Raw genomic sequence first — 18401 nt, 5'->3', positions numbered from 1 at the left:
AAGAAAAGTGAGGTCAAGGTCAAAGGAAAGGTCAAGGTCAAAAAATATTGATGCAGTTGAATAGCTTACATCAGTATGTATCAGCATATGAAGTTTGACACTAATTTAAGATAAGTGAGGTCAAGGTCAAAGGAATGGTCAAGGTCAAAAAATGTTGATGCAGTTGAATAGCTCTCATCAATATCTATCAGCATATGAAGTTTGATAAAAATATCTTGGACAGTTTCTTTGAAACTGAGCTTTGAACAGAGCTAAACGCAAAGTGTGACGGAAGGACGGAAGGATGGAAGATGGACATAACACTATTACTGGAAATTTAAGCTGGAGAAGATACTATTAAGTCATTTTTTCTGTTCAGCTGACCTTGCAATACACCATGGGCTATGAACAACTTTTTGTCAGGGTTTCTTTTTTTCACTTATCAGAATAACATAAAGAGAGGATAGGCATAACATTATCAAATAATACATTTTTCATCTATATCAAATTTCAGAGCCTTCACTGAGACTCTTTCGTCAGAATAAAAACAACTACAATATTCGTTTTACAGACATACTTTTAATTCACATGTAAGACTTACTGGCACTTTCACTTGAACCAGAGGAACTTTCTAAGCTCCACAACACCTCCTGTAGTATTTTTTCATGTTCATGCATTTTTGGGGTACATTTTACTCTTGGACAAAATTTGAGTCTACCCTCTGTAGTTTGAGAACTGATAACATTACCAAATGCTAGTTTTTCCTCATAAATCTTGATTTTTTTACCTGCATGGACAAAAAAATCACTTTTGTATGTTTTCATATGATCAGGCAATCCAGTACATAAAAATTTATAATTCACTACAAGCCAAGACACAATAATAGCAGTGTAGGAAAATTCAAATGAAAACGGATCATTGAACAGAGGTATACTAGAACTTTCCAGAAGAACATCATGTTCTGAATCATAGAACATGACTATCAGGTCTGAACTTCCAATTCCAATGCAAGGAGTTAAAAATGAATCCCTTTCCGGATGTGTCTTTTTTTGGAGAAAGGAAAAGACTATAGTTTGTGCAATGATTTGTGGATTTCTAGATAGAACAGTCTTCAGCTTGACTTCCACAGGAGACTTTCCACTAGGACTCTCAGTTTTATCTTCAACAGGTTCAACAGCCAAGTCATTGTTGATGACAATATCTAAATTTCCATGCCACACATCTACATTTCCTGAAAAAAATAAGTCCAACATTTATCCCCAGCAGGGATACTATTTTGATCCAGATATTATTGGTAAAGATTCAATTATAAGTATATGCTGCAGTATTTTAAGGAGGCCCAACAAACCAAAATTTTTATTTTGTGAATCTTTAAATTATCTCATTTGAAATTAGTTTCAAATGACCATTAAAAGATCGGCATAAGATCTTAATTACTTTACATGAATTAACCCTTAACCCTTTAACCCCCTGTGATGCCTAAAAATCTAATTGAAACATATAAGTGGTTTTTGAGCCACATGTCCAATGGAATATATAGGTAAAAGTCTTCAAAAATCTTCTCCTTAAGAACCATTGTACCAGAAGAGTTGAAACTTAGGTGAAAAATTCATTACATAGTGTAAAGTTTGCTCAGATCATGACCCCAGGGATAGGGTGGGGCCACAATAAGCGATCAACATTTTACATAGGAATATATAGAAAAAAATCTTTAAAAATCTTCTTCTAAAGAACCATCAGGCCAGATGAGTTGAAACTTAAATGTGAAACATTCATTACATAGTTAGATTAAGTTTGTTCCAATCATGACCCCTGAAAGTAGGGTAGGGCTACAATAGGCAATCAAAGTTTTACATAGGAATATATAGGAAAAAAATAATCTTTAAAAATCTCAGGAACAGCAAAGGCATGGATAGTCATATTTATATGGAAGCATTCTCAGGTAGTGGAAATTCAAGTTAGTTCAAATCATGACCCCCGTGGTAGGATGGGGCCACAAAAGGGTATCAAATTTTTATATAGGAATGGATAAGAAAATTTTTTAAAAATCTTCTCAAGAACAGCAAAGGCATGAACAGTCATATTGATATATGCAAGCATCTTCAGATTGTGTAGATTCAATTTTGGTCAAATCATGACTCCCTGGGGTAGGGTGGGGCCAAAATAGGTCATCTAAATGTTAACAGACTAGGAATATACAGGAAATAAAAAAATCTGCTGTTGTACAGTCAGGGGAGAAACTGAAATCCATCATTCTGAAAAATGATGGATTACAATGCATCGTCATGTTTACTAACTACGTATTTTTATCATTTTTGTTACTATGACGTACTATATTTTCATTTCCAACTTAATTTTTCTACCTAACTGCAAAAAATTACCCAACAATTAGAACTCTTTAATATACAGTGTTCGGAGCTTCCTTAATCCATTTTTCACTACCGAATGTACTAAAACTCTTACCCACACTGGTGTCTCCATAATCGCCTGTCATCTTGCATGAATCCTCTCCACAAAAACACTGATCCCCTTTTCTTCCAATACAGTTTTTGTCAACCAAATAACATGAAGATATTGCAAGTCTTCCCAACAAATGGTTTGCCACAAGTATTGTGAGCTCTGCTTCAGAAAACCTTTGCAAATCCTGATTATCATGGACACCAATTGTTCTGTCTGCAAAACAAGGATAAAGTGCTGTCACATATTTTATTGTGTATAATCATATTTGAAACAGCAAGGTCTTACACTTTTCAACTATAGATGTGTCAGTATGACATGAAAACAATCAAGTTTTAAATGTTTGAACGTTCAAGGATGTGAAATTAACAGTGGGTGGAAAAGGAACAAAAACAGAATTTTCTATTGCTGCTTTTGCTTTTTTGAATCAGTTGTCAATATACTTCAGCTGTAAGAAAATGGTGTCCATTCAACACTCTTCGTACAAATTGATCAAAACAGTTTCATTGCTTGTATTCATTATTGTTTATTAATTAATCTGGGGGGAAAAAAGAAAGCACTGACTTGGAAAGTAGGTCAATATCAGTCTTCACGAAAACTCAGTGGTCCGAAGACCGAGGCCAGTGAATTCTGAGGTCGGGTCAGTGAAAAATTAAAATCAAGAAGTCCAACGGACTTGAAGATTTTTTTAAAAAGTAACACACTTAAAACTAAAGCAACAGTGTCCTATTGATCATAAATATCTCTCATTTTAGAGTGTTACATGATTGATTTATTTATAAAAACAATCGTCTTTTCATATTCCGAATTTCTTCCATTCCTCTGTTTATCATGGTTTCATATATCGATATCCCATTAATTAAATTATTTCCGATTATTCAATAAAGTGAATGGTAAGTGTTATATATGTATGAGTTATTCAACATTCAAACAACATACTTACAGTGCATTTAAAAAGAAAATAATATGAAACAAGAGGCCCAAGGGCCTTAATGGTCACCTGAGTATAATACAACACTGTTAAGGATCCATAATTTCACAAATCTGGTAAAAATATCCTTACTCATTACAACTTTGTTCTCTGTTTGCCTCCCAGATACCCAGGAGCAGAGAAGATTTTCCAGGAATTAATGCATTTTGATCTCAAAGAAATAACACATTTTCACTATATTAAATCAACAGAGCCACATCCCACCACCAGAACCTCTAACCTAGGGGCCATGAATTTCACAACTTTGGAAGAGGCATCCTTGTTCATCATAACCAAGCAATTATTTTGTCTTCTGTATCTGTACGTTGTAGAATCCAGTTATGACTTTTATAAACACCCAGGGGCAGAGAAGAAGATTTTTAAGGAATTTATGCATTTTCATGATGTGATCAATAGATCCCCAACCCTATTGGCCTAACATCAGATCCCCTGACCCTGGGACCATGAATTACAGAACTTTATTAGAGGGTTCAATGCTTATTACAGTAATGTCCAGGGGTATATATTCTCCCAAATTCCAGTAGCCAGTGCAGACACCCCTCTGCTTTGTTTCTATAAAAAGTATGGTCAGTAAATACGACTCTAATATGGGTGATTGTCCACCAAACCGGAGTTAACCCACCATTTGTTGGGCTGTGCCCAACCTGATTTAAGGATAAAGTTTAGAGAGCCCGTGGCAGTGGCATTATTGGTAGCCCTGGAAAAACTACTCCCAGAGAATTTACACTGTATGGAGTATGCCATAAATAATACTTACCCTCGTTCATAAATTTCAGCAATTTGCTTAGCACAAGAAATTTTCCCTTGTTTTCAGGAAAAGTTTTATTCTTCATATACTCCACTAATATATCCATGCCGTTTTGAAAAATATCACCAAAAACAAGCCCATCTTGAAAATACTCAGTCTCGCAAAAGGCTTTTGGAAACGACGAACCAACACAGGTTGAGGCATTGCAGTTTATGATTTTAAGCGGAGTCAGTGTTATGTAGCACAGGGTATTGTTAGTGCAAAGAGTCATCATCGCAGATATCCAGTGCCTACCATTTTTATCTTTTCCCTGTTCTTTAGAGGAAGAAATACCATATTCTGACTGTACACCGACTACGCGTCTCTTCTTCGGTTCCGACGCCGCCATGTTTACGAGTGTTAATTAAAGGACAAGGTGCGTTTGGTGTAAAATTCGGCCCCGTGATAAAATTAAATAATATTCCTCAAAACTCTTTGAGAGAGTATATATTTTCAAGAAGTTATCAATATATGCATGTACAAAACATTATTTTTGTTTTATATTAAACGTAAAGGTAACATAGTTTACGATAACGTTGCGATATTTTGACGTTGCTTTATGCGACGTCAAGAACAAGAATTTAATGTCATGTTTTAAAATAATCCAGCTTACATGTATATTTCATTATATTTACATTTCCAAGTATTTTTCCTTAAGATTCTTTGCAAATTAGATGATTGTTCATTTTCTCATGAACTACCATGAGATGAGCAAGAATATCTTCATTGTGACGTCATGATATCGTTTTCGACGTCAAAACTATAGTGCAAACTGTTTTGCTTCAAAAATGACATTTGAATCGCGTAACTTGTGGAAACTCATCAGAAAAATAATGTAAATATAAGAAATGAATTTAGTTTTTGAAGATTCATGAGGTACATGAACTACAACGCTTCACGCCGGCATATTTATCATGAAGCGCTAACGCGCTTCATGAAATATGCCGGCGTGAAGCGTCGTAGTTCATGTCCTCATGAATCTTCAAAAATTAAATTCATTTCTTAAATATTTACATTTCCAAATATTGTTCCTTAAGATTCTTTGCAAATTAGAAGACTGTTCATTTTCTCATGAACGACCATGGATGAGCATGAATATCTCCATTGTTACGTCATAATACCGTACTTGACGTCAAAACTATAGTGCAAACGTTTTCCTTTAAAAATGATAGATGAATGGCGTGATATTTGTGGTGACTCATCAGAAAATAATGTAAATATAAGAAATGAATTTAATTTTTGAAAATTCATGAGATACATGAACTACAACGCTTCACGCCGGCATATTTACCATGAAGCGCTAGCGCGCTTCATGAAATTTGCCGGCGTGAAGCGTCGTAGTTCATGTCCTCATGAATCTTCAAAAATTAAATGCATTTCTTAAATGTACGTTAATTTCATAAACGTACATTTCGATGTATTGGTATACATGTGATAGGATATGATGCTTTCTAAATTATTTTTCATCATTAAAGACAAATCTTTAAATCAATTGGTGTGGTTGGCTTTGAAAATTTTTGAACCATAAGGGAAAAAAGGGGTGTACATGTACAGTACATTCTTAGCGGATTTCTCACTTTCCGCGCCTCGCATTGGCACAAGCAAAGTTATTGGTTTTGTTAAATTTGTTAACTTGACGAATCGTAATTGCAAAGCTTTGTAAGTAATGGATATATGCCGAATACTGTTCTATATGTAAAATTATCAGACTGTTTGAGGCCCATTAGGCGGGCCGAAAACAGTCTGATAATTTTACATATAGAGTTGTATGAGGCATATATCTTACTTAAAACATTGCTATTTAATGTCCAAAAGTTACCTAGAGGAGTCCGATAATTACACAATAGGAGTTCAGGCATCAATACTTTTCTACCTGAAACCATCTAATATGTAGACAAAAGAAAAGAGAAAGTTTTTTTTCTTTAGACAGTAAAACCAGTGAGTGAACTCTTGTTTCATTCATTCATTCATTCATTCAATGGCAGTCGTTTGGCTTAGCAGAAACTATGGACAGTGGTCAGATGATGAAGGATTTTTTTTTTATGATTCGGAATATTTTTTTTTTTATTAAGTGCGTTTGACATTGATACCGATACAGTGTTGGATGATATCTTCAAAATGCATTTAAAGTAATAATGCGGATTTTTGTCTAAAATTTCGATTGGACGATATAATGAAAATCTTGGGTTTTAAAAGTGCGGTCATTGGCAAACAAACCTCGTTAAATGACTAGATTCGCAGACTGGTTCTTTATCAGAAATGGATTTAAATTGGTTTATTCACAGTGCTGTATCAAAAACGCTTTGCAAAAAAATGGAAAGTGTTACTTTTGAGGAAGGTTAAAACTGCAGTTTCTTTTTCTTAGATTTGCTATTTTCAACAACTTAATTTCCTCGCGTTCGCTTTCCCTGAACTTTTTCTCCCTAACTTTTTTTTTGGTTTCTGGACATGTATATTAAACCTTGATTTCATTCTAGTAGTTGTTTTTTAACTACTGTTCGATTTTGTTATCACTGCCGTCCGACGATATATTATTGGACTATTAATTATTATTATCGGACGGCTACAGGTAAATTTTTAGACTGCAAGAACAAAGGCATGATGACACAGCAATGTTTTAAAAAAGACTTAAAGACGTTAGAAATTTTTCTTGGATTTTGATTGCAGGTGTTTATAGAAAATGATTTTATGTGTAATACTATGTCAGTATGGCTCGCAAGATTTTGGTCTTCCTGCTTATCTGCATTATATTTTCAAAACAAATAAACAAACAAACAAACAACAACAACCACAGTTTACTTTTCCGCAGGTACTTGACATTGCTTTATTATATTTTATTTGCGCTGTCCAGAGGCAGAGCCCATCCTTGAAAAAAAGGAATGCATGCAAACCTTCGTTTATTCTTTTCTTTCAGCAGTTTGGGAAACATTCCAACATCGAAGTTATCAGCTATTAAAATCATTTTTTTTCTCAAAAAAAAAAAACCCAAAAAACAAAAACAAAACAACAACAACAACAACAAAAACAAAATAAAAACAAAATTAAAAAAAAAACGCAGCTTGTTCCGACATGAATATATTAGGATCTACGGGTTATTGAACAGACAACATGTTTTAACGATGTTTTATACGTGTTAACCTACACATTTTCACAATGTCAAGGTTTTGTGATATCGTTCTCTTCAAACCTTTTGAAATAGGAAGGATTTCACAAAACCTTGACATTGTGAAGATGTATAGGTTAATGCGTAGATGACCTACAATCTACTTAGTCTTTTAACGATGTTTAAGAGACTCTCACATTAATTCATCCCCGTGGTAGACAAGGAGCAAAAGGTATACTACCTGGTTCATATATAGAGGATTTCGCGGAAAAGAAAAGAAAATACCAGTGCTTCACGGTAAAGAAGGATTTTTCGCGGAAAAGCAATGTCGACTCGCGGAAAAACGTAACAGCGCAATTGAGGAATTTTCCTGTAATTTTTCCCAGAAAAGGGAGTGAGGTGTTCCATACCAACTCAAAAAAAAAAAAAAAAAAAAAAAAAAAAAAAAAAAAGATCGACCCAAAGGAGAATTTAACCTTATTCAAAAAAAATTAACTAACCCAAACCTGAAAAACCTGTTTTGAAAGGGGGATGTCACTTTACATTCCTACATATCTTACAAATTCTACAAAGTTTTCTTAACCCTTCCCCCTTCATATTTTTTTTTTTGGTATTTTACTATATGAATTTTATACAATGGTGGGTGTTGGTCTGTTGGGGTGGGGTCCGAATACCCCCACCCCCTGTGGATCCCTTAATACTTTGTCTAAGTAATCGATACCTTTGTGACGACAACCTACGCAAGCGTGTGTTTTAAGGAAGCTCTAAACACCAATTAGGAAGAAACATTTTTTAGACTTTGAGAACATTTTATCATATAAAGGTGTACATTATGTTAACCCCAGGAAAATTGTTCAAAGACAATCAAGTGTTAGTGAAGAGATTTCACTGTTGTTTACTTATATCGGTAATCAATATGTAAATACTGTATTCAATTACTTTATCTTGGTCTAATATAATGATAAGAATAGCTCAATTTAAATATTGTGAACCTAAGTTAAGCCTTGAAAGTAGATGGCCTTTTGTTCATGACAAACAGAAAACAAATATTAATTTTATTTTGTTATTCGAGGGGAAGGAAGCAGACAGTACAGTTGATACTTTTTACATGTTTTTATTGTTTTTATGGGGGGGGGGGGTCTATTCAATGAGAACTTTGATTACATGAAATATTTATAGTTCCTGTATCACATATTGTAGTTCTACATTCAGTCTATTGATAATTGATTAAATGTATATTTTCAATATGACAAAAATTAAAAAAAGTATCTATAAAAAAGTTGTGTCACCGGGATCACAGGTGCGTGAAAGTCATTCAATATATCGGGTCTCAATAGCTCAGTGATTGGAGCGCTGGCACGGTACGCCAGAGGTCCTGGGTTCGAGTCCCGGTCGAGACTTGATTTTTCACTACCTATGACATTTGGCGCCCAACGTACAAATACCCACTTTTCCCTAGGACCATGCCTTACAGCATTTCCTTAACTCCTAGAAATCGAGGACGAATTTCTACAAAGAGGGGTATTATGTCACCGGGATTACAGGTGCGTAAAAGTCAGTTAATATATCGGGTCACGATAGCTCAGTGGTTAGAACGCTGGCACGGTACGCCAGAGGCCGTGGGTTCGAGTCCCGGTTGAGACTTGATTTTTCACCACCTGTGACAGTTGTCGTGGGAAAAGTATCATTATTTTCATCGTGATAATGAAATCTCAAGTAAAACTTTACCATTTACACTTGTAGGGGGTAGGTTAAGATTTTTTCGACATGAAACATTTTTCCAATTCGAATCAGTATTAAAACTACGTGCCTGACCGTTAGGTGTGGATAAATTGAGAGTATAAACAGGTTAAACAAACAAACTGTACACAAGCAAAAAAAAAAAAAAAAAAACCCAAAAAACAAGATGTGTTTGTGAAACACTGATGCCCCCGTATGACAACTTATAGCAAAGTTTACAAAAGGAAGTCAAACATCAAGGTCAAGGTCAAATGGTCAAAATTAATAGTGCCCAAGAAAAGACCTTCTCACAAGAAATATACAGGTGAAATATGAAAGCCGAAGCACCAATCTTTCAAAAGTTATGACCAAGGTTAAAGTTTTTCAAAAAGTAGGTCAAACTTCAAGGTCAATGAATTACAATTGTTGGTATCGAAAGGAAGGTCTTGTCACAAGGATTACATATGTGATGTATAAAAGCCCTAGCACCAGATGTTGAAAAGTTATGGCCAAGGTTAAAATTTTTCAAAAGAAGGTCAAACTCCAAGGTCAAGGTCAAAGTTGTTGGTATCTGAAGGAAGGTATTGTCCCAATGATTACATATGTGAAGTATGAAAGCCCTAGTACCAATTGTTCAAAAGTTATGGCCAAGGTTAAAGTTGGGTAAAATTTTGCAAAACTGGGTCAAACTCCAAGGTCAAGGTCAAATATGGTGGTACCCAAAGAAAGGTCTTGTCACAAGGAATACACATGTGAAATATGAAAGCCATAGCTCCAACCAATCAAAAGTTATGGGCAAGGTTAAAGTACTTGCGGACAAACAGACAGCTAGACGGACGGACAGGGCAAAACGTATATGCCTCCGAATCTTCTATTACGGGGGCATAAAAATGGCTTTGAGTAAAACAACAAAAAGGACAAAATTGAACTCGATTTAGCGAAAATTTATGTTTAGTGTTTCCGTTGAATTTCTTATTAACCCTTGTGTCGATTTCTTACATTAGCGCTTCGTGAATCAAAAGATCGATGTTTAGCCTCGTTATTTTGTTATTTATTATACAATATAATTTAGGAAACAGCTGTTATTTAAGAACTTTTAGGAACGATAATACTTCAAGGACTCTAGATAATTACTTGTATTGGAGAACTCCTCAACTATCATAGGCGTCGGGAGCAAATTGAAAGTGAGGGGGGGGGGGCTAATTGACAGGGGGGGCTAAACCAGCGAAAAAAGGTAAGCCCCAATTTTCAATGCCTATATTATGTCTACCTTTGCAAAAAAAGTGGGGGGGGCCTAAGCCCCCCCCCCCCCCAGCCCCCCGGTTCCGACGCCTATGACTATAATGGATTCTGATATACACAGGGATGTCATGCACTTTTAATGTTCAAGGAACAGTGACTAAAAAGTTGACTGTGTAGATGCATAATCGGAAGACACTTGAAGTATGCAAGTTGAAGTTTACATAACATTTATCTCATGGTTTTGTTTACCCATAGTCTTCCCTATTCTGGTTAACTCGAACTTTGTCCATGGTCTTATCTACATCATGAATAAAGACCACTCTTTGGTCAAGATCAAGTAAACCACAAAACTCTAGATACAACAATAAAAAGTACAAGCACTGGGTTGCAGTTCATTGGTGTAGTAATGGTGTAGTGTACTAATGGTGTAGTAAACTTCATCCTCTGACCACAATGAGTAAACTGTTCTCCTGAGCCGTTATCTTGTCAAGTGTTTGCATTGATGTTAATGTGTGAATGAAGTGTTTACTTATAGAACATAATTTTTCCACATGGCTTACTCCGGAATTAAGTATACGAACGTTGAAGGTAGGCAGGAGTATTCCCAAGCTGACGATATGGAGGAAAAACGTGTGACATTTGACAAAATTTCTCATCTAAATGGACAGGAAATGCAAGTTCCATCTAAAGAGAATAAATCGAAAGATAGGAGCATCGTTCTGTCACCATGGAAACGACGCTTGCAGACGTATCGCAAACGTGTGGTATACCTGACGTTGTTTTTCCTTTATACGGTGTATGTAATATTTTCTTTACTTTACGATGCAAATGGAGCGATATTTGTTTGTTTACTGGAGGCGGTATTTCTCTTTCTTGTGATTTTTAACGTCTTTAAAGTTGACATTTGGGAACCTGTGCTGTCATTACAGGCAAAATGTCTTATTCGTGTGAAACGACCATTAAGGACAAAAATAAGAATGTAAGTATATAAGTAGATAGTTTTTACAAAGTTTTATGCATTTTGGTATATAATCTTATTCTTGCATGTTTCTCAATTTTACTATTGTCAGGAAAAGAACATGGTTTTAAATTTTGCATTAGGCTGAATTGACTTAATTGTAAGGACCATCATAACATACACGTACGACAATTTTCTGCTCACTATGCATTGAAGATTTTTTCCCTCCCCAGATTTATAACAGTTTTGGTAACCCTTGGTCTAGCTGCCTTCCTGGTATGGGACATTTGGTCAGACGTCCACAGATTTATTCCTGTTGGGGGAATTACACTGTTTGTAATATGCTTATGGGTGACTTCTTCCTCGCCAAGGAAGGTAAGAAATATTGACTTTTAAAAATGTATTTTTAAAAAAATCCCACGAAAGGTTTAAATTAATACTAGGAACTTTTAAGACTGTATTAATATGATCAATTAATTAGAATTATTTTTTCAAAATTCTAATTATAAATTGCTAGATATCTAGTTTGCACTTTTTAAAATATCTAAATTCAGGTACAATAGATGAAATACCAAGTGCAAAGTATAGACGATCTTTGACATGTCTGCACGTGGTGTAATGGATTTTTTTTTTCATTAAAACTAAACGCATTTAGCTTTTCAAAGTTTTTATCCTTTGTTTAACTTTAAAACACTCTGACACTTCACATGATAATGCACATATATTCTCTAGATATCGGATTTAATAACTATTGAACTCATTTAAATCAGTTGAACCATTGATTGAGACAAAAGCTATATAAACATGTTACACTTTTCTTTCGATGCATTGTGCGAACTCAGTCAAGTAGTCCATGCAATCGAATTACAGCATGTATTTTTTTTCCTAACAAGTCCAATGATAAGCTATATATATCAAATCTAATTAAAATTAGCTCGTCCATCCGCCCCCTGTTTTTAGCTCACCTGAGCTGAAAGTTCAAGTGAGCTTTCTGATCACCCATTGTCCGTCGTCCGTCCGTCTGTAAACTTTTCACATTTTCAAGAACCACTGGGCCAATTTTAACCAAACTTGGTACAAAGCATCCTTAGGTAAAGGGAATTTTAATTTGTTAAAATGAAGGGCCAAGCCCCCTTACAAGGGGAAAAAATCAAGAAAAGACAAAAGTAGGGTGGGGTCATTAAAAAATCTTCTTCTCAAGAACAACTGGGCAAGAAAAGCTGAAACTTATGTGGAAGCGACCTGGGGTAGATTTTGAATTGTTCAAATCATGACCCCCGGGGGTAGGGCGGGGCCACAATATGGAATCCAATTTTTACATTGAAATATATAGGATAGTGTAGATTCTAAATTGTTCAAATTGTGACCCCAGGGGTAGGGTGGGGCCACAATAGGTATTACAAGGGGAAAATCTGGTGAAGAACAGCATGGCCAGTTACTCAGGTGAGCGTTGTGGCCCATGGGCCTCTTGTTTTTATACATCGCGAGGAGGTATAAAAAACTGGAGAGCGAATGGACGATCTAATTTTAATTAAATTGGCTATATATCGTGATATCAATAGGATTTTCATATTCATTAATCTTGGTTTCTAAGTAGAAAGAAATTACCGTAAATAAAGTTCACAATTAAATTATCTCTTACATGTATATGTAATCCCCCCCCCCAATGTGAGCGTTAGCATGATCAGTTGGTCAATGAAATGTTTATGTACTTCATGCAATAACTGATCTAGCGGGGGGGGGGGGTCTGGACCCCCTTGGATTTAGTTATTAAAACTTGTATAGTGAATTAGCCAAATTATGTCCGTTGAACCCCCCTCCCCCTCGGAAACACGAACACATAGTAAGTTGGTAAGAAAAGTCGTATACTAAGTATAGGAGGGAGCTTATCAAACAGAAGGAGGTGTCCAATCCAATCCCAATACTAGCCCCTCCCCCCGCACACACACACACTAACGCCCCCCCCCCCCCCGGAAAAAAAACCCAGAAAGTTTTTGGCGTTTGGACATCTTATTTTAGGGGGGTCTAATATTTTGGGAGTGAGTATGGACCCCCTACCCCCGAAAAGTTCGTAGACCCTCCCTCGTTACTGCTTATTAATAAATAATGTCATGCAATTTCATATTTTTGATCAGGTTGCTTGGATGACTGTTACTTGGGGACTTCTGCTTCAGTTTGGGATGGGGCTCATCATTTTAAGATGGCCCCCGGGGTATGCCGCATGTAAATTTTTGGGTGACTGTGTTAGCCAGTTTTTGTCCTACACAGATGAAGGTTCCAAGTTTGTTTTCGGTGACCCTGGCTACACACTACATCCGGTGGCTTTTGGGGTAACTGGAAAATTGTAGTATTACATTGAATACCTTCTTATATATTGGACAATAATATATTGTTTAATTAAATGATCGCGTTATTTGTATAAAAATATAGTGATAATTATATAGTTCTATTTATTTGTAGGAAAAAATAGCCATATGGCAATGTAATACGAACCTAAAATCCTATTACTGAAATATTTTTTTTAAATTTTGTCATTGTTTCAGATTCTTCCAGTTGTGATATTCTTCAGCTCTGTTGTGTCTGTTCTCTACTATCTTGGCATTATGCAATTTGTAATCCGCGCCATTGCTGCCGTCCTGAGATTTGTGATGCAGACGACAGCAATCGAATCATTCGCCACCGCAGCTCACATATTCATTGGTCAGGTAAAAATATGTCAAATTAGATAAATTCTTAAAAATTGTTCACTAATTGTACATTATATATAAACAAATACTAAGAAAGTACCATTTGCTTTGCAGGTGGAGTCCAGTGTTGTTTTGAAACCGTTTCTCAATGACTTAACTTTATCGGAGTTGCACGCAGTTCTAACCAGCGGCTTTGCAACAGTTGCTGGAACCGTGATTGCTGCTTACATAGAATTTGGGGTATGTGTAGCCAACTACCACAAAATATGCTAATCTGAATGCCCTGTGTAGCACAGTTTTATTAAATACCATAACATCTTCGTGTAACCTTTACATAGGTCCCTGCAGAACACGTTATTTCTGCCTCCTTCATGTCGGCGCCCGCTGCTCTCGCTGTTGCCAAAATTGCGTTTCCAGAGGCCAAAGTCGCGAAGTCCCTCATTGGTAAAGACATGGAATTAGAAGTTGGGTAAATGCAATATCGAAGAAAAAAAATGAGTTCGTTGACATTAAATTTAGCCTTAGATAAAAGAACATCTGTATTATTTTTTGTTTCCTTTTCCAGAAAAGAACAGAACATAATGGAGGCGGTATCTGTTGGAGCGATGGGCGCAGTGAGGTTGATAGCCAATGTAGTGGTCAATCTCGTGGCCTTTGTCGCCATTCTGGCTTTTCTGGACGCCGTTCTGTCCTACTTTGGTAGTCGTATAGGCTACCCAGAAATATCATTCGACGTAAGTATGTACGTTATCTGATATAGTGTATATACATGTGTTTTGTTTCTAAGAATGGTAGATATGCTATAAAGATTTCATGCATCTTTCTTAATTACAGTTTATTTGTTCGTACATTTTTATGCCCTTGGCATTTGTTATGGGTATTCCCTGGTCGCAATGTCGTCTGGTAGGAAAACTCATAGGAAAAAAGATTGTTATCAATGAATTCCTGGCCTTTGCTGACCTTGGTACATCAATAAAAGCAGGCGAGATCGAAGTACATGTACATTGTAATTATGGTTAAGAATATCTAATTATTTGTAGCGTCAGTAAATTTTATTTTTTTAACAAAACAAAAATGAAAAACAGTATTTTTTTATTTTTGCCAGTCTTTTCAATTACTACTTCCTGACAAATACCAATACGTATTGGAGAAAAAGATTACAGAGACGAACATTTTTTTTCTATAATTTCCAGGGACGCAGTATGGTGGTATCTACCTACATTCTGTGTGGGTTTGGCAGTATAGCCGCTATGGGGATCAATCTGGGGGCACTTTCTGCTGCCGAACCACGCAGAAGACAAGATCTTGCCAAACTGATGCTACGTGCTGTAGTTGCAGGGAATATCGCCTGTTTCATGACAGCATGTGTTGCTGGTAAGTTGCAAAAAAATCTTTTATGCAACAGCAATCTGAAAAGCCAGTTCCTGATACTAGTATTTGTACATCCTTGTAAGCTGAAGAATCTTAAGGTTCAACATACCTCTGTTCATTCATATAAAATTTTTCTCTTTTAACACTAATGGTTTTCCAAAAGGAATCCAACTTTTTGCTATTAAAATTCACAATTTCAGCATATCTTGCAGGGCAAAATTTGATAGAAATGGCTTTTTAACTTGACAATTTTATAAATGAATATTTGTCATTTAATCCAGCAAGAGTTATCTTTCTTATCAGTGGGTCAATGAGCATTAATCTGTTTACACTTTTTCTATTTTTAGGTCTTCTTTATCAAGATGTCCACATCTTGCAGTCACTTAGTAATTCTACAGATGTTTTAAATTCTACTTTACTTAATGTAACAGAGCAGAGTCATAATTTCACAGCATCAATCCAAAGTACTTTACAAACCTCAATGACTGGACTGTAGACAACGAGTGCGTACATTATGAATATTTTTTGCCTCCGTAAAATATTCTGATTTTTTTTAATGTAATATCAAATGAACCTGTAGGTAAAAAAAGTAAGATTAAAAAGTCTTTATTTCGTTCGGTTACATCAGTGTGTATGTTTAATGATTATAAAACAATTAAAAGAGCCTTAGAATCAATTTACAATAAAGTGATGCCTGATCATAAACTCGGAAAGGTTGCTACAGAAACAAATGTAACCATTACTTTCAGTATGCGCTCTTTGAGAGCCTAGATATAACCAGTGATCTTGACAGATGGATGTAAAATCGTCATTATCCCCATTTTTTTTTCATTTTACAACAACAGTTGAGAAGTGCATGTATGAATGTAATCTGCTTGTTCATCGGATAACAATGTATAAGGTTTTCCTGCTTGGGCACTTCTTTGCCTTCAGAAATACCAAGTTTCCAAATTTAAAGATAAAATACATCAGGATTCCTTGTGAGACATATTTAGAGTCCTTGCACCATTCCCCTCAAACACTAACAAAAAACAAGAGGCCCATGGGCCACAACACTCACCTGAATAACTTTGGCCATGCTGTTCTTCACCAAACGATCTTTTTGTAATACCTATTGTGGCCCCACCCTACCCACTGGGGTCATGATTTTAAAAATTTAAAATCTACACTACCCCAGGATGTTTCCATATAAGTTTCAGCTTTACTGGCCAAGCGGTTCTTGAGGGAATTTTAAAAGATTTTTCCTACATATTTCAATGTAAAACTTGGATTCCCTATTGTGGCCCTGCCCTACCCCCAGGGGTCAAGATTTGAATAATTTAGAATTTACGCTGCCCCAGGATGCTTCTACAAAAGTCAGCTTTTCTGACCAAGTGGTTCTATATCTTTCAATATAAAAATTGGATTCCCTATTGTGGCCGCGCCCTGCCCCCGGGGGTCATAATTTTGAAAATTGAAAATTTACACTACCCAAGGATGCTTCCACATAAGTTTCAGCTTTTCTGGCCCAGTGGTTCTTGAGAAGAAGATTTTTAAAGATTTTTTCTATATATTTCAATGTAAAACTTGGATTCCCTATTGTGGCCCCGCCCTTCCCCCGGGGGTCATGATTTTAACAATTTAGAATTTACACTACCCCAGAATGCTTCCACATAAGTTTCAGCTTTTCTGGCCCAGTGGTTCTTGAGAAGAAGATTTTTTAAGATTTGTTCTATATATTTCAATGTAAAACTTGGATTCCCTATTGTGGCCCCGCCCTTCCCCCGGGGGTCATGATTTTAACAATTTAGAATCTACATTACCCCAGAATGCTTCCACATAAGTTTCAGCTTTTCTGGCTCAGTGGTTCTTGAGAAGAAGATTTTTAAAGATTTGTTCTATATATTTCAATGTAAAACTTGGATTCCCTATTGTGGCCCCGCCCTTCCCCCGGGGGTCATGATTTTAACAATTTAATATTTACACTATCCCAGAATGCTTCCACATAAGTTTCAGCTTTTCTGGCCCAGTGGTTCTTGAGAAGAAGATTTTTAAAGATTTTTTCTATATATTTCAATGTAAAACTTGGATTCCCTATTGTGGCCCCGCCCTTCCCCAGGGGGTCATGATTTAAACAATTTAGAATCTACATTACCCCAGAATGCTTCCACATAAGTTTCAGCTTTTCTGGCCCAGTGGTTCTTGAGAAGAAGATTTTTAAAGATTTTTTCTATATATTTCAATGTAAAACTTGGATTCCCTATTGTGGCCCCGCCCTTCCCCCGGGGGTCATGATTTTAACAATTTAGAATCTACATTACCCCAGAATGCTTCCACATAAGTTTCAGCTTTTCTGGACCAGTGGTTCTTGAGAAGAAGATTTTTAAAGATTTTTTTCTATATATTTCAATGTAAAACTTGGATTCCCTATTGTGGCCCCGCCCTTCCCCAGGGGGTCATGATTTAAACAATTTAGAATCTACATTACCCCAGAATGCTTCCACATAAGTTTCAGCTTTTCTGGCCCAGTGGTTCTTGAGAAGAAGATTTTTAAAGATTTGTTCTATATATTTCAATGTAAAACTTGGATTCCCTATTGTGGCCCCGCCCTTCCCCCGGGGGTCATGATTTTAACAATTTAGAATCTACATTACCCCAGAATGCTTCCACATAAGTTTCAGCTTTTCTGGCCCAGTGGTTCTTGAGAAGAAGATTTTTAAAGATTTTTTTCAATATATTTCAATGTAAAACTTGGATTCCCTATTGTGGCCCCGCCCTTCCCCAGGGGGTTTTTAACAATTTAGAATTTACACTACCCCAGAATGCTTCCACATAAGTTTCAGCTTTTCTGGCCCAGTGGTTCTTGAGAAGAAGATTTTTAAAGATTTTTTCTGTATATTTCAATGTAAAACTTGGATTCCCTATTGTGGCCCCGCCCTTCCCCCCAGGGGTCATGATTTTAACAATTTAGAATTTACACTTCCCCAGAATGCTTCCACATAAGTTTCAGCTTTTCTGGCCCAGTGGTTCTTGAGAAGAAGATTTTTAAAGATTTTTTCTATATATTTCAATGTAAAACTTGGATTCCCTATTGTGGCCCCGCCCTTCCCCCGGGGGTCATGATTTTA

At 36.1% G+C, this 18401-nt stretch overlaps 2 protein-coding genes across 2 annotated transcripts; one reads left to right on the top strand and one right to left on the bottom strand.

Moving 5' to 3' along the window:
• Positions 1–553: 553 nt before the first annotated feature.
• On the bottom strand, positions 554–4563 carry LOC133204806 (uncharacterized). The gene is made up of 3 exons (XM_061340554.1): positions 4185–4563; positions 2443–2652; positions 554–1210 (listed from the first exon to the last, which is right to left on the bottom strand). The coding sequence occupies exons 1-3, from the start codon at positions 4561–4563 to the stop codon at positions 564–566; spliced, it is 1236 nt and encodes a 411-aa protein (XP_061196538.1). The 3' UTR covers positions 554–563.
• Positions 4564–10784: 6221 nt separating this feature from the next.
• On the top strand, positions 10785–16186 carry LOC133205719 (solute carrier family 28 member 3-like). Its single transcript, XM_061341583.1, has 10 exons — positions 10785–11257; positions 11470–11611; positions 13372–13566; positions 13780–13941; positions 14038–14163; positions 14262–14392; positions 14489–14657; positions 14758–14916; positions 15117–15297; positions 15642–16186. The coding sequence occupies exons 1-10, from the start codon at positions 10830–10832 to the stop codon at positions 15788–15790; spliced, it is 1842 nt and encodes a 613-aa protein (XP_061197567.1). The 5' UTR covers positions 10785–10829; the 3' UTR covers positions 15791–16186.
• The last annotated feature ends 2215 nt before the right edge of the window (positions 16187–18401 follow it).

The sequence above is a fragment of the Saccostrea echinata genome, unplaced genomic scaffold, assembly GCF_033153115.1.
Source record: "Saccostrea echinata isolate AGI-Se365-2 ecotype Australia unplaced genomic scaffold, CSIRO_AGI_Sech_v1 ptg000054l, whole genome shotgun sequence".
Taxonomy (NCBI): Eukaryota; Metazoa; Mollusca; class Bivalvia; order Ostreida; family Ostreidae; genus Saccostrea; species Saccostrea echinata.
The sequence above is the reverse complement of the archived record's forward strand: the minus strand, read 5'-3'. Positions and strand labels throughout refer to the sequence as shown.